This window comes from Megascapheus bottae, chromosome 13, assembly GCF_031878675.1.
Source record: "Megascapheus bottae isolate mThoBot1 chromosome 13, mThoBot2.hap1, whole genome shotgun sequence".
Classification (NCBI taxonomy): Eukaryota; Metazoa; Chordata; class Mammalia; order Rodentia; family Geomyidae; genus Megascapheus; species Megascapheus bottae.
Genome location: NC_143521.1, coordinates 53,612,119 through 53,627,421, shown reverse-complemented (window position 1 = coordinate 53,627,421; position 15,303 = coordinate 53,612,119). Strand labels below are relative to the sequence as shown.

Below are 15,303 nucleotides of genomic sequence, written 5' to 3'. Positions count from 1 at the left end.
TGGGTGGTAGGGCAGTAGCCTTGAGCTGAAGAACTCAGGGACAGGGCCCCGGCCCAGATTTGGAGATTTCTTTTTTTTTTTTTTTTGCCAGTCCTGGGCTTTAGTTCAGGGCCTGAGCACTGTCCTTGGACTTTCTCAAGGCTAGAGCTCTACCACTTGAGCCTCAGCACCACTTCCGGCTTTTTTTCTATGTATGTGGTGCCGAGGAATCGAACCTGGATCTTTGTGCATGCTAGGCAAGCACTCTACCAGTAGGCCAAACTCCCAGCCCGAGATTTCTTTATCTGTATTTCCTTTGGAAGCTATTATTTCTGTTCCCCTGAGTCATTATGCCCAGGGGACCATGGAGTTCTACTTCAGAGCTGCCTAAGGCACTGAATTGGGAAAGAGGAGGGCTTGTGGGGAGCTGCCTTGGACAACTGGAAAACCACCTCTATTATCTTGTGTCTTTTCACTATTTCTTTTTTTTCCCTCTTGTTTGTTGGTTGTGGGGCTTGAACTCTGGGCCTGGGCACTGTCCTTGAGCTTGTCAGCTCAAAGCTAGCACTCTACCACTTGAGCCACAGAGCCACTGCCAGTTTTCAGGTGTTTCACTGGAGATTGAGTCTCACGCACTTTTCACACCTGGGCTGGCTTTGAACCATGATCTTTAGATCTCCTCCTCCTGAAGTAGCTAGGACTACAGTGCCCAGCTCTTTCACTATTTCTTGTTGCCATTCTTAGAGTGAGCCTACTAATCTCGGTAGGAGTGCGATGAGTGTTGTACAGTGAGTTGTGAAGTATTATTTAGCTTATCACTCAGTGTGAAATATTTTTACATCAGTCATCTCCTTTAGTGTAAGATTAATGTGCTGATATGCTCCTGAATAGCAACTAATTTTAGTTAATGTACTATAAGACCAAGGACGGTAAACTAGCCAATGAAATAGGAATAAAAGCGAAATAAATGTAGGGATGCTAATTAAGAAGTTTGATACAGACCTAGTGTGTAGTCATTTAGATTGAATATACTATTAATAAGTAAGGAGTAAGTTAGTAACATAATGGTGTATATTTCTTTATAGTTGACCTAGGATTTTCTAGTTTCCAAACATAATTAAGCAGAATAAGGGAATATCACATATACCTACTACCAAATCCTTTTATGATTAAATCAAAGCAGGAATGTTATCTTTGATAAGTAACTGATAACTGAGAAAATAGGCAAGAGTTTCTGAACTATGGAAAGGAACTGGATAATACTTTCAAACTGGTGAGCAAACTGTAACCCACAAGCCAAGCCCCCTGCGTATGTAAATAGAGTATTGAGACACAGCCATTTATTTACATTTTGTCTGGTTGCTTTCCAGCTGCTATGGTGGCAGAGTTGAATAGTTACAACAGAGACTATGAAGTATAAAGACAGTTCACCAATTCACCAGCATTCGTCTCTGTCTTCCATATTACCTCACTATGAAGAGACCATTAACACTACACTACCCACCAACTTTTATTTTTTTTATTTTGTATTTTATTTTATTTTTTGCCAGACATGGGCTTGAGTTCAGGACCTGAACACTGTCCTTGGACTTTCTCAAGGCTAGAGCTCTACCACTTGAACTTCAGCACCACTTCCGGCTTTTTTCTACGTATATGGTACCAAGGAATCAACCCGGGTCTTTGTGCATTCTAGGCAAGCACTCTACCACTAGGCCAAACTCCCGGCCCCAACCCACCAATTTAAAAAGAAACAGAATTTTAATGAATTGACTTCTTGAATAGCTTCAATTACAGACATGAACCACCACTAGTGCCCAACTTAGAAATTCTCAACAGTCTCCTTTTTTTGTATTATGTAGGAAAAATATTTTTTACTGGGCTAGAGAAAAGTCTCACTTTTTTCTAACCCCTTTAAAAATACTAATTTGAATCATAATTGTCCCAGTGAGCCTCATATTAATACTGTGCCCTTCATTTTAAAGTTTACTGATACACTAATAAATGCCATCTCACCAAAATTACTATCCATCGTTTCTTTTTGTTGAACAGAATCTTAGGCATGAGTATACCACAATCATTTCCTACCTTCCCTGTATGAGGTGGACAGGGCAAGTTGTAGCTTGTTAGAGGTTGTGAATAGCAAGTGCATTTTCTCAATTATGTTTCCTAATTTATCTATCAAAACAGTATGAAACTGACTTGGAGTTAGCATTTTTAATTTTATCCATTCTGTTAAGTGTGTAAATAGTGTCTTATTGTGAATCTCATTTGCATTTTCCTGGTGACTAAGAATAATGCTTAGGTCCTTTTCCACTTTATCCTGCATTTTCTATTTTTATATATTTTTGGATCTACTCTGCCAATATATTATTTAGGATTTTTGCATGTGTTCATGTAGAAAACTAGCATAGATGAATTTTTAAATAATATTCTCAGTTAAGTTTCTGTTCTCTGAAGAGCCTATAAAATTGCTAATGCTGCACAAATCTAGTTTATTCATCAGTAAAGCCTCCTAGGCCTGGAATTTTCTTTCCTGTAAGGATTTTTGTGTTTATTTTTTAATTATAATTTCAAAATTTTTAACATAGAATGGTTCAAACTTTTTTTGATGATCTTTGCCTACATGAATTTTATAAGCTTTCAAAGAATCAACTTTTGGTTTTGCTAATTTCTTTACAATCAGTGTCTTATTTTCTACATCTCTGATTTTACTTCATTGATAATTTTTGTATCTTAATTTGCTATTTTTCTAACTTTTGTGGCAGAAACAGGATGGTTTAGGCACTTCTCTTTTCCTAACTAAAATACATTTGTAACTATAAAGGCAGGTTTTTGCTGCCTTCTACAGAATTTATATTATATTGCCATTAATTTTTATTCATTTGAAATAAAAGAACCTGAAAATATGTGTATATCATTAGAAAGCCCTGAAAATATGTGTATATCATTAGAAAGCATAGATTATGAAAAAGGACAATTGGTAGAAAGGTAAAAAATAATATTTTGTGCATAATATATTCAACTAACTTATTTACATGAGTATTAAAATCTATATCTTTTATAATCAGAAATTATTTTCCAGCAGTGAAAATTCTTATTAGTGTGACTATTGCATGAAATGTTCTCAATCTTTCTGTTGCCTCTTGTATTCAGCTGTACTTCATTTTGATTATAAATTTATAGTTATACTAACTGCATTACTTCTTATTGAATATTTCTTAGTAATATAACAAATCTGTCATGCATTTATAATATAAATATACTTGGATATTTTAATTAATAAAAACTTAATGTGGCTACTTGGGAGACTGAGATCTGATGGATCATGAGTTGAGGCCAGCTGGGACAAAAAAGTCTGTGAAAACTTCCCCCAAAAAGGTAGAAGTGGTGTTTATGGTTCAAATGGCAGCATACTAACCGTGAGCAGAAAGGACAGCAGCACAGGCTGAGTTCAAGCCCCAGGATTGGCACAGAAAGAAAAGTTTAGGGACTGGGAGTTTGGCCTAGTGGTAGAGTGCTTGCCTAGCATGCAGGAAGATCCAAGTTCAATTCCTCAGTACCACATACATAGAAAAAAGCCGGAAGTGGTGCTGAGGCTCAAGTGGTAGAGCTCTAGCCTTGAGAAAGTCCAAGGGCAGTGCTCAGACCCTGAGCTCAAGCCCAAGAAGGGCAAAAAAAGAAAAGAAAAGTTTATTATTTTGAAATACTTCTTGACAATGCTTACAGCAATTGGTTATTACATTTCATATTTCTATTAAGCTCTACATATTTGTGATCTGTTTTTTCCCCAAGATAAATGTCTCTACTAAGACTTCGTTTATTATATTTATTATATTATGTCCTTACTGTGTAAGGACAGTAAAGTGAAATATTTACAAGGTGTTGGCATGGCTTAGATTTGTCATTGATTATCCCTCAAAACTAGTTCATCTCCTTTTCTTTCCTCTACCTCATTTTATTCCATTTAAAATATCACTTAAGTGTATGCAGTGATTCACTAGAAACTTTATATTGAACTTATGTGTTAGCTAGCTCATTCATGGATGTATATCCCCTTCCATTTGTCCCCAATATAGTCTTTGCAGGATGTTACATTCCTGATTGTCTTTGTCTGTGACATATAATCACTATGTGTCATATTTCAAGATGGTACCAAAGCATGTTGAATGTTTCTCAATTAAAATGCATTGCTGTAGGTTGTATGCTAATTTCTCCATTCCCCCAATCCTTCACAGATTTTTTTAAAAAGAAAAACAAGTTTCTTCATTCTTTTTCCTTCTTCAGTACATTTCCAAAATACAGTCTTTACTTGTATCTGTACTCAACTCCACATGACTCTTCATCCAGCTTTACTACTCAAAAATCATACATACCCTCAAACAGTTCTCATTTCTTAAAATCACTTGTTTCTCTTTTTTGTTTTGTTTCGCTGTCTTCTCTAGCTCCTCCATCATCCTTGTTTCCCAAGGAACTATCATTACTTCACTCTGGAATTTCAAACAGTGGTATTAGAAGGAGCCTAAAGTATCAATACTGTAGGATAAATTCCAAATTATTTTCTTTCTCCATTCCATTTCCAGCTTTCCCCATACATTTGCTTGTGGACATTCTATGAACATATTAAACTTTGTATATTTCAAGCTGAACCTATTTTTTATTCTCTTTTTTATTCTGGTTAAACTTTTTACTGTTTTATCTTGTATTTGTGCCAGTTTTAGAGCTCAGACTCAGGACCTTGCACTCCTGATTAGCTCAAATGACCTTGTACTCCTGTGGCTCAGGTGAAGCTCTACTCCTTGTACCTCCAATCTGTGGTTTAGAGATCTTCTTGCCAGGGTTGGCTTCAAAAATGCTCCTCAGTTCTCAGTGTCCTGAGTAGCAAGGACTCCAGATGTGAGCCACCAGAGCCTAGGGATTCTTGGGGGTTTTTTGTTTTTGTTTTTAATTTTAAAGGTGATATACAGAGGGATTACAGTTACATAAGACAGGAACTGAGAACATTTCTTTTTGAACACTGTCACCCCTCCTTTGTTTCCTCCCAGTTTTTTTTTTCCTTGAGTCAGTGGTTTTTATCATTCATTTTTCTTCAATTCTTCCTTTTCCATCTGCTTTTTACACTACTTTTGATTTTTTTATTGTAATTAGTAAAAGGGTTACATGACATTTGCCAGATAGAAGGTGCATTAATTCACATACATTGATACCCTTTCACATGTCTTGGTACCCGTTTCCCTCCCCCCCCACCCCCCCCCCGCCCATCTTGGTTTTCCCCCCTTCCTTATCAAATTTCAAATATCCAAATATAAATAAATTCAATATATCAGATAACAAAGTGAGATACTATACCAATATGAGATAACCAAGGGACAGCAAAGGAGATGAGAGACAACATAGTACATTAAGGACAACAATCATTCATTATATGGCTTTTGTTCATCATTTTCCCATCATATATCCTCTCCCCCAACCCCATCCTCTCAACTTACCTGATTCCACTTTCACATCCATAACATTAAATAATATGGCTGTATTCACCCAGTGTTTATCTCTCCATTAATCTGCACCCCCTTAAGCTCCATATCCTTTAGACAAAACACAGTTCAGCTTCCTGGTATTCCTTTTGTTAAACTCTCAGTTAATTATTCAGAGGAGTTACACTACTATGTTTGCTTTTGTGTTGTAGGTCGTTCTTCCCTCTTTCCAATAGATGATGGCTTGCTGGATGATGGTCACAGTGACCAAGTTGGTGTCTTAAATTCACCCACGTGTTACTCAGCTCATCAAAATGGAGAACGAATAGAACGCTTCTCTCGAAAAGTTTTTGTTGGTGGGCTTCCTCCAGATATTGATGAAGGTAGTTTGATTTGGTTTTGAATGCATAACAAATCAAAACACAAATGGAATAGAAGCCCCTAAAACACACTTGTGAGTAGGGTATAATTCATATCCACCTCTGTTAAAATAATTTGTGATTTATTGGAATAAAAGTTTTTATTCTTTATAACTTATAAAACATAAAGATTTCCTTGCTAGAAGTCATATCCTGCTTGTTTTTTTTAATATTCCTCATATTTGAAAATATAACACTTAAATTTTTGGATGACCATAACACATATACAAATATATACACATCAACAATGAAATAAGTGGAAATAGCCATGAAACTGTGTTCTACATGTCTATCAGAATTTAAAAGGTCAAAGGGAAACAGAAATAGAACTAAAGCAGAAAATTCAGGTAGTACAAAAACTACTAAACATGAAAATGGTCATGTATATCGAAGAAAAGTAGGTCAAGATTAAAAAAAATATATATATATATGTATAGAAACTGTGCTAATAGAAAATCTACCAGTTATTAGTAACTAACAGAAAGATTTTTCATTTTGTATTGTTTTATGTAGTATCTTCCCAAAACTTATTCTAAACATTAAATAAGATACTTAGGGTCTGGGAAGGTGACTTCATTGTAGAGTACTTGCCTAGCATACATGAAATCCTGAGTTTGATTCCTTGCTACCACATAAATAAATGAAAACTTTAAAAGATACTTTTTAAACTTCAATAAATAAAATGAAGAGTAAAACTTGAAAAAGAGCGAGAGAGACTGAATACATTAGATCATTAGAAATCATGTCTTTCACTTAAACTACCTGGCCTAGATCGGGCTTTTGAGTTCTGTGTTCATATTATGGCTATTGTAGTCTTATTTCTGAATACTGTTTCTAGAAGAACTTTATTTTACTTGTGAAGAAGAAATAGCTATTTATTTAACTTGATATATTATTGGATACTTTTTCCAAGCCAGTTAGTATTCAGACAAAGGTATATAAAATGTTAAAATTCACATAAGTTGGTTTAGCCGTATACTGCTTAAAAATTTATTTTGACTAAAATAGGTAATTTTATATATTAGTTTAATAAGTAGATTTATTTTGCTTATATGCCATATTATTTTAGAATATTTGGTAATTTTAGTATTATATTGTAGTAAGTTGAAGTACTGAGATTTCTTCAATTGGATCATTACCACTAATTTTTAATGCATGTTTTGTACTTTTAAAGATGAAATAACGGCTAGTTTCAGAAGATTTGGGCCCTTGGTAGTAGATTGGCCTCATAAAGCAGAAAGCAAGTCTTATTTTCCACCAAAAGGTAAGAGTTTCCATTACTAATTTTGTGAGGTTGTATGAGAACAAAAGAAATACTAATTGTAATTTATTTTTTTATTGTAATTAGTAAAAGGGTTACATGATATTCGCCAGATAGAAGGTGCATTAATTCACATACATTGATACCCTTTCACATGTCTTGGTACCCATTACCCTCCCCCCCACACCCCCCACCCACTAATTGTAATTTAATGTAAGCAATTACATATATAGAAATAATGCATGATTATGCTAAGAACATTATTTAATCCAGTCAGGATCATGAGGCCTAATATTTTTAGCCATAATTTGATAATTTCATTAACTTACACCAGTATATGTTGGAATATTTGCCATTTTTAAAGTGTTCCTCAGTGAAATTAAAACTTAATGTAAAATTATTTATTTAGGTTATTAAATATAATGCTATTTGTATAGCGCAAGGTGTCCACAACTGTTCCAGGTAACAGTAGATGAGAGCAGTGTACAGCTATTTGTTAATAAATTACTTGGAGGAAAACGTGGTTGTGAGGTTTGAACTCAGGGCCAGGGCACTGTCTCTAAGCCTATCTGTGCTCATGGGCTAGTGTTCTACCACTTGAGACATAGCACCATATCCGGCCTTTTCTGTTTATGTGTTGCTGAGGAATGGAATACAAGGCTTCATGCATGCTAGGCAAGCTCTACCACTAAGCCACATTCCCAGCCCCTGGCTGAGTATTTTTTTTAACTCCCAGTTTTATAAAGATGCAGAATGTGAGGAGGATCTTAGTTGTGATTGTCTCTTATTGCTAGAGTACTTGTGATCACCAGAGGACTATTGGTTACAGTTGCATTACTGGGCCCATACAGGCCATATGAGCAAGTAAATACAGTCGTCATTACAAAATTTAAAATCCTTAATTTACAGTGCTATTTTAATAAATTGCTCTAAGATTCAGTATTATAGCATTTATGGTTCTAAGATTATTTATACCAAAATCAAAGCCTTAAGGAAAACTACTTTTTATTTTTCTAAGCATATTTAAATTGTTTTTTTATAATTTAAAAAAGTCTTGAAGATATTTTTTAATTGGCTTGCATACAGGGAGTATTTGTCACACCTTCACATATTTACACTGTATTCCAATCAGTGCTGTGAAAAGATTATCTGTAACTGTGAAAATAAAAGTACTGGATATTCTATTTTTTCAGGGGGAGAAGGGCTAGGAGTGTGATTAGAGGAAGTGAAATTAATTGGAATAAGATGTGTTCTTAATTTTGTATAATTTTTAGAAGTTTCTCTTGTGTAGATTGATTGGATGTCTGGGTTTTTTTTTATATACAATCAAGAATTTTATTAAAACAATGTACTTTTTTCCTATCTCAAATTGTAGCAATTTGAAGTCATTGTTAACAGGATCTTAACATTTCTAGAGGTGTATGGTCTTTTTGAAGACCATTTCATACTGGGATTAGATTGTGAAGTGGGATACAGTACACCAAGTTGTGTAGAAATGTCAAGACAAGCATATTTTTGAAGTTGCAGTTAATCATCGCTGGGAATAATTCCATAATATTAAAGTTGGCATGCAAGATTTAATGATTTCTGTCATTATTACTGGATTCATGATTTTTGTGTAAAGATTGATTTTGATTGTTCACAGGAAAGGAGGGAGGGACGTATTTTCCAATGGCATGGGAATCTAAGCAGAAACTTGTATCCAAGTTTGAACAGTCTCCAACTCTGAATATAGTATTGCTCTTCTGGAGATCTGATTTAAAAGTTTTGACCCGCCAGGCATGGTGGCTCATACCTGTAATCCTTGCTAGGATTTCAGGAGGCTGAGATCTGAGGATCACGGTTCAAAGCCAGCCCAGCAACTAAAGACTGTGTGAGACTCATCTCCAATTAACCACTAGAAAACTGGAAGTGGCACTGTGGCTCAGGGTAGGATGGTAGCCTTGAGCTGAAGAGCTCAAGGACAATGCCCAGACACAGAGTTCAAGCCCCATGACTAACAAAAAAGAGTTTTGAGCCTTCTCTGTTTTATTTCAGCCTCATAAAATTTTAGGAGAATATGAAATTTTCTCTCTAAGGAAACCCTAGAACGTTTACAAGTTTTCTGTAATCCAGAAGTATGTTCTATAACTTGTATTGTGCCAAGAATATTTAAAAGAAACTTTGGACTCCACTATATTCAATAAGCTAAATCCACCAAGTTCTTTTTAAAAGATGGTAGCACTGTTAGAAAGCATGGGAGATCTTGAAGCTGACCTGAGTTTGGAATTACTCTCCAGCGACTTACCTGCTTTTAAGATTGACTTGGCACCCTGTTTTTTACTTTTAAAGTTGGAGTAGCATAGAACAATAATAAATCATGGAAAATGCTCTGTTCATTCTCTATAGAAAGTAGCTAATGCTTTAGCATCTCCTTTTTTGTATGTATTTTCCAAGCAGTATTATGTTGTCCCATAGAATAGGTTCAAGCCCTACTTGATAGGGCTTTAACAAACAAACAAAAAAAAACCTCTCTCCTCTCTCCTCTCTCTTCTCTCCTCTCTCCTCTCTCTTCGCTCTCGGCAGTCATAGGGCTTGAACGGCCTGAGCACTGTCCTGAGCTTTTGTGCTCAAAGTTAGCATTTTTATTACTTGAGCCACAGCTCTACCTCCAGCTTTTTGGTTTATTGGAAGTAAGCTTCCTGTGAACTTTCCAATCTTCAGATCTCAGCCTCATGATTAGCCAAGATTTTTAGTGTGAAGCATAGATAAAGAGCATATATTTTCCAAATAGTATTGGTACTGTAGATGAAGTAACTTAACATTTTTATTGGTTATTCTAGGCTACGCATTTCTTCTCTTTCAAGAGGAGAGCTCAGTTCAGGCACTAATTGATGCTTGTATTGAAGAAGAAGGAAAGCTCTATTTGTGTGTTTCCAGCCCTACTATCAAGGACAAACCTGTAAGTAAATACTACATGAACTCTAGGCTACAAAAAGTGTTTTTCAAAAAGTGTTTTGAGTTTTTTAAATGGAATTAGGTTTTTTAAAACATCCAGATAATTTGTTGTGCCTTGATAGAAAACCATTTTCAGAGCCGAGCGCCGGTGGCCCATGTTTGTAATCCTAGCTCCTCTGGAGGCTAAGATCTGAGGATCGCAGTTCAAAGCCAGCCCAGGCAGTCAGGCCCCATAAGATTCTTATCTCCAGTTAACCACCAGAAAACCAGAAGTGGTGCTGTAGCTCAAGTGGTCAAGCTCTCGCCTTGAGCTGAAGAGTTCAGGGACAGTGCCAGGCCCAGAGTTCCATGACCAACAACAATAATAAAAAAGTATTTCAAATCCAAATATGAAAATTGTTAAACAAGGGAAGGACTGAAACTAAGTGTAATTTTCTTTATAGGTTCAAATCCGTCCTTGGAACTTAAGTGATAGTGATTTTGTCATGGATGGATCTCAGCCTTTGGATCCCCGAAAAACTATTTTTGTTGGAGGTGTTCCTAGGCCCTTAAGGGCTGGTAAGTGGAGTGTTCTTTAAAAAAAAAATCATTCAGTAAATCTTTGGTAGCCATCATGTATCTGCCACTGTGGGAAGCACAGGTAGGAAGAGGAGAGGAGTGTGTTAGCCCTGGACAAAAAGCATGAAAACCCTGTCTGAGAAATAACAAAGTAAAGCACCGCTTTCGTGGTAGAACAATTATCTTACAGGTCTAGGCCTTGAGTTGAAACCCTAGTACCACCAAAATGAAATTGTGAATCAAAATTTCATTTAAATCATATGATGTCTGGCCTGGTTTTTAAGAGACTTTTGCTACTATTTTGGAAATAAATGAGAGATTAAAATAAGTATATAAGGCAGTGCCACAAACTAGGCAAACAAAAATGGTAACAGTTTAAAACAGGAAGTTAGTGGTGGAGGTGAGGGAATCAGATGCTAGGTATATTTTGAAAAATAAGTTCAGAAATAGGCAGAAAGAACATAAAGAATGAGCCAAAAGTCTTGACTTTGAACGTCACCAAAAACTCATGGGCACTGTTGAATGAAATGGAGGTTCATTTTTATGTGTGCTACATTTTTAGCACACTATAGAAATCTAGCATTTAGGTCACACCAGACATATAAATTTAGAAGCTTGAAATTTATACATGATAGTTAATAGAGTTTCAGGGGGTAAAACTTAAGTAATCTGGCCTTGAAAAATTAAGGAGAAATTGTCAAGAAAGACTGACTAGAAATTATCAGGGAAATGCAGAGAAAATTAGTAGAATCATATCTCAGAAACCAGATGAGGAGAATATGTCAAGACAAAAGAAGAGATTAACTAGGTTGAGTACTGCATATAGGTAGGTTAGCCATTGAACTTGTCAGGGAGAAAGGGATTCTTGTGTGAACAATTAGTGTCTTGGTAATGGTTTGAATCTAAATAAAACAGAATTGGGAAGTGCAGTAAGCACTTTTGAGGAATTTGGCTGTTAAAAAAAAAAGGGTACAGAAAAATGCACAGGGCCAGGAATTTGGCCTAGTAGTAGAGTGCTTGCCTAGCATGCACAAAGACCCAGGTTCAGTTCCTTGATGTCATGCACATAGAAAAGTCGGAAGTGGTATAGTGGCTCAAGAGGTAGAGCTCAAACCTTGAGAAAGCCCAAGGACAGTGCTCAGGGCTCTGAGTTGAAGCCCTAGAACTGGCCAAAAACAAAGAAAAATGCATAGAACGTGAGAACAACAAGTAGGATGATGAAGTTTTTCAAGATACAACAGAAAAGCACTGCAGTTGGAATTGTTGCAGATGAGAGGAAAGCTGATGGAACAGAAGGGAGAGACCTGCCAAGGGAATGTCCTTCCACAGTGAGTGGATGTCATAGAGCAGGGATTGGGCTTAGAAAAGAGCATAGAACTAAAAAGCAGGAAGAAAAAGACATGGTAGGCTTTTACATGTTGGGGTATGTGGCTCAGTGGTCCAGTGTCTGGTTAACATACATTGAATTCTAGGCTATCGTTTCACAGCTGCCTTTTGTTAGGATTTTTCTAACTTGCTCTTTTAAGAAAAATGCTGGACCAGGAAGTTGGCCTAGTAGTAGAGTGCTTGCCTACCAAGCATGAAGACCTGGGTTCAATTCCTCGGTACCACATACATAGAAAAAGCCAGAAATGGTGCTGTGGTAGAGCTCTAGCTTGAGAAAGCCCAAGGACAGTGCTCAGACCCTGAGTTCAAGCCCCAGGACTGGCAAAAGAAAAAGAGAACTGCTTTGAAATTTGGATTTGCTGTTTTCTTGTATTTAATATCGACCTCCTTTCCTTCTGAAGTGGAGCTTGCTATGATCATGGATCGGCTGTATGGGGGAGTTTGTTATGCAGGAATTGATACGGATCCAGAACTAAAATATCCAAAAGGTGCTGGGCGAGTTGCTTTCTCCAATCAGCAGAGCTACATTGCTGCCATCAGTGCTCGTTTTGTTCAGCTTCAGCATGGCGATATTGATAAACGTGTAAGTTGCATATTGGGAAATCACTTAGGTCATATGACAGGGTATTTATTCAACACTTACTATACTAAGGAATTAATATTATAATTCAGACCCTCAAGCACTTGCTCTGTAATCTGGGCACATTAGCCCTCATCATGCCACTTTGAATTACTCATGAAACAGCAATACTGTGCCTGCCTCAATTATGTTGAAAATGAACTGAATTTTACACATGCACAAGCACTAAGAACAGAAGTTGGTATGGGGTGCTATTCAAGAGTTAGCTTTCATTCATGAAATTTAAAATTAAATCCATCATGTGTATGTAAAGGAGGTGAAATCTACTTCACATTAAAATCTATGTAAAGGTCTTGATGCTAACCAAAATTCTCAGTTCATTAGGTTTATCTTTGCATTATACCTGAGACATACTAAGACTATAGAGAAAATAGTTTTTTATATCGAAATCAGTAGATATAACTTGAGTGGGTACTTATTTCCCAGTGTAGCAGTTTCTTACACCTTTTCTGAAGCTGTTTTGTACATGACAAGACCATTTTCAAGCAAGGAAAGCGCTTCCTAATACCAACTGAGAGGAAGCTATTGCAGCTAAGAGTAGCCAACCCTAATTTACAAGTTTTTTCCGTGGGCCAAGCGTAACTTAATGTTTTTCCTGTATACTTTAACTCTCAGAACTCTTGAGTTCGATTCTGTCTTTCTCACTTCATGAATATAGAAAGTGAGCTTGACAGGTTTTATTGTTCAGAGCTACCTCTGGTGTCTTCTACTGCATCAGGCCTTTACCATGGGATTTTACAATCCTATAAGTTCACAGAAGTCTAAATAACCTGTAAGATGAACCATGGTTCTTGTCTGCTTGTACCAATTATTTGCAACCAAGTTATGGCTCTCACCTGTTGCAGAGAAGCACTATTATAACCAGTTGCTGTTCAAGTCTTGCCATCTCACAGGTAGTATTGGAATGAGTGGGAAACCAAAACCATTGGCCTTTCATGACTGCTTGATTTGACTCTTCAATCACTGTCATCCCCTCCTCAGAGCCCAACTTATACGCAGGTGTTGCTTTAAGAACAGATGAGGTGTAGAATGTCTTGCCAGTCAGTTAGATTTTTACTGTATTTTGAAAGTATTTTCTGTCTTTGGAAAAGACCTTTGAAAACAACACGAGGGCCGGAAGTGTAGCCTAGCATGCGTGAAGCCCTGGGTTGGATTCCTTGAGACCACATATTCAGAAAAAAACCAGTAGTAGTGCCAAAGCTCAAGGGGTAGAGCCCTAGCCTTGAGAAAACTCAAGGACAGTGCTCAGGCCTTGAGTTCAAGCTCCAGGGACTGGCAAATACATACATATATATTCCTCGGGCAAAATTATTTTTGTTTTCAAGAATTTACATTATTGTATGATAAAGCCAAATACTGTAGAAGACTTTTATCAGCTTTGAATATGCCGATCCTTTTCTTCTGGAGCAGATTGTAAGCGTTTTAAATCATTAGGAACCTGACTTCTGAAAAGCAGACCCTAAAGCTACGTCCTTTCGTCCTTGGTTTTCCAGGTGGAGGTAAAGCCATATGTGCTAGATGACCAGATGTGTGACGAATGCCAGGGCGCACGCTGTGGTGGAAAATTTGCTCCCTTTTTTTGTGCCAATGTCACTTGCCTGCAGTATTACTGTGAGTTTTGTTGGGCAAATATCCACTCCCGTGCAGGACGAGAGTTCCACAAGCCATTGGTGAAGGAGGGTGCTGATCGCCCACGCCAGATCCACTTCCGCTGGAACTAAAGCTGGCAAACTGGCCTCTGTCTAACAAGAAAGAAAGGGTGCATGTGGCTTCCTGTGTTTGAAGATACTGACATGCAGAAGAAATAAGTGCATTCTTCTGCTTTTTCACCCCAGCTATCAATACATGCATCTTTATCAGCAGCCAAAACACTACAAGCCTCTTGTTTTTCACCAAAACCCTACATCTCAGGCTTACTAATTTTTGTGATATTTTCATGTTAAAATAAAATGTTTTTTTGTATTTTCTCCAAGTTATTTTTATATGTAAAGTTAAATTAGATATGAGAATGTTTTGCGTAGGGGCAACACAGACTGCTGCTATAGTGGGTGAAGCGTGCACTTATTTCTAAACATGGTTTTTAACTTCAAGATCTGCCCCAGTACTTTACCAAAGGTAGCAAAATAATAGTGAAGATGGAATATGTCTGCTACAAATGCTTATTTTTATTGTTGCTATTTTCAGTGTATACATAAACTAAAAATTAGGGTTGATTTTTTTTGCTCTCCATTTTGACTTGCAAGAAATAATACCTCAAGATAATCTGATTTATTAGCTATTTTTAAACATTTTTAATCACAAGCTGTATTAGCTTTGCTGCTATATAGGTGTTATGTGTAAATGCCACCTATTAATACGGGATTGAAAACGTTAGAGACACACTGCATTGCAGATAAAATGCAGGCAGCACAATATGGCCTAAACTGCCATAGTTTTAGAATGTGAAAAATGCATGTTTACTTACCTATATATACACCATATGCATGCACTAGGATTATTAACTAACAAGAGGTGAGGTATTGCAAATGCTAAAAGAGCTCTCTTGAATCTAGGTAGCATGAACAAATTATAAAATTTGTTTAAAAAAGCAAACTTGCATGCATTATTGTGATTTCAAGTTTAAAATGTCCTACATGTGTACAATATGCAATT

General features: G+C 36.6%; 1 protein-coding gene across 4 annotated transcripts in view; it reads left to right on the top strand.

The window, feature by feature from the left end:
- Cpeb2 (cytoplasmic polyadenylation element binding protein 2) overlaps nt 1–15,303 on the top strand; it is a 54,301-nt gene that overhangs the window by 36,133 nt on the left and 2,865 nt on the right. For all 4 annotated transcript variants that reach the window (XM_090343818.1, XM_090343819.1, XM_090343816.1 and 1 more), the window contains 6 exons: nt 5,663–5,833; nt 7,044–7,133; nt 9,953–10,071; nt 10,511–10,625; nt 12,413–12,594; nt 14,145–15,303. The exon at nt 14,145–15,303 is cut by the window's right edge and continues 2,865 nt beyond it. In XM_090343818.1, the coding sequence (XP_090199944.1) occupies nt 5,663–5,833; nt 7,044–7,133; nt 9,953–10,071; nt 10,511–10,625; nt 12,413–12,594; nt 14,145–14,372 (905 nt within the window). In that variant the 3' untranslated portion in view covers nt 14,373–15,303. The remainder of the gene's footprint in view (nt 1–5,662; nt 5,834–7,043; nt 7,134–9,952; nt 10,072–10,510; nt 10,626–12,412; nt 12,595–14,144) is intronic.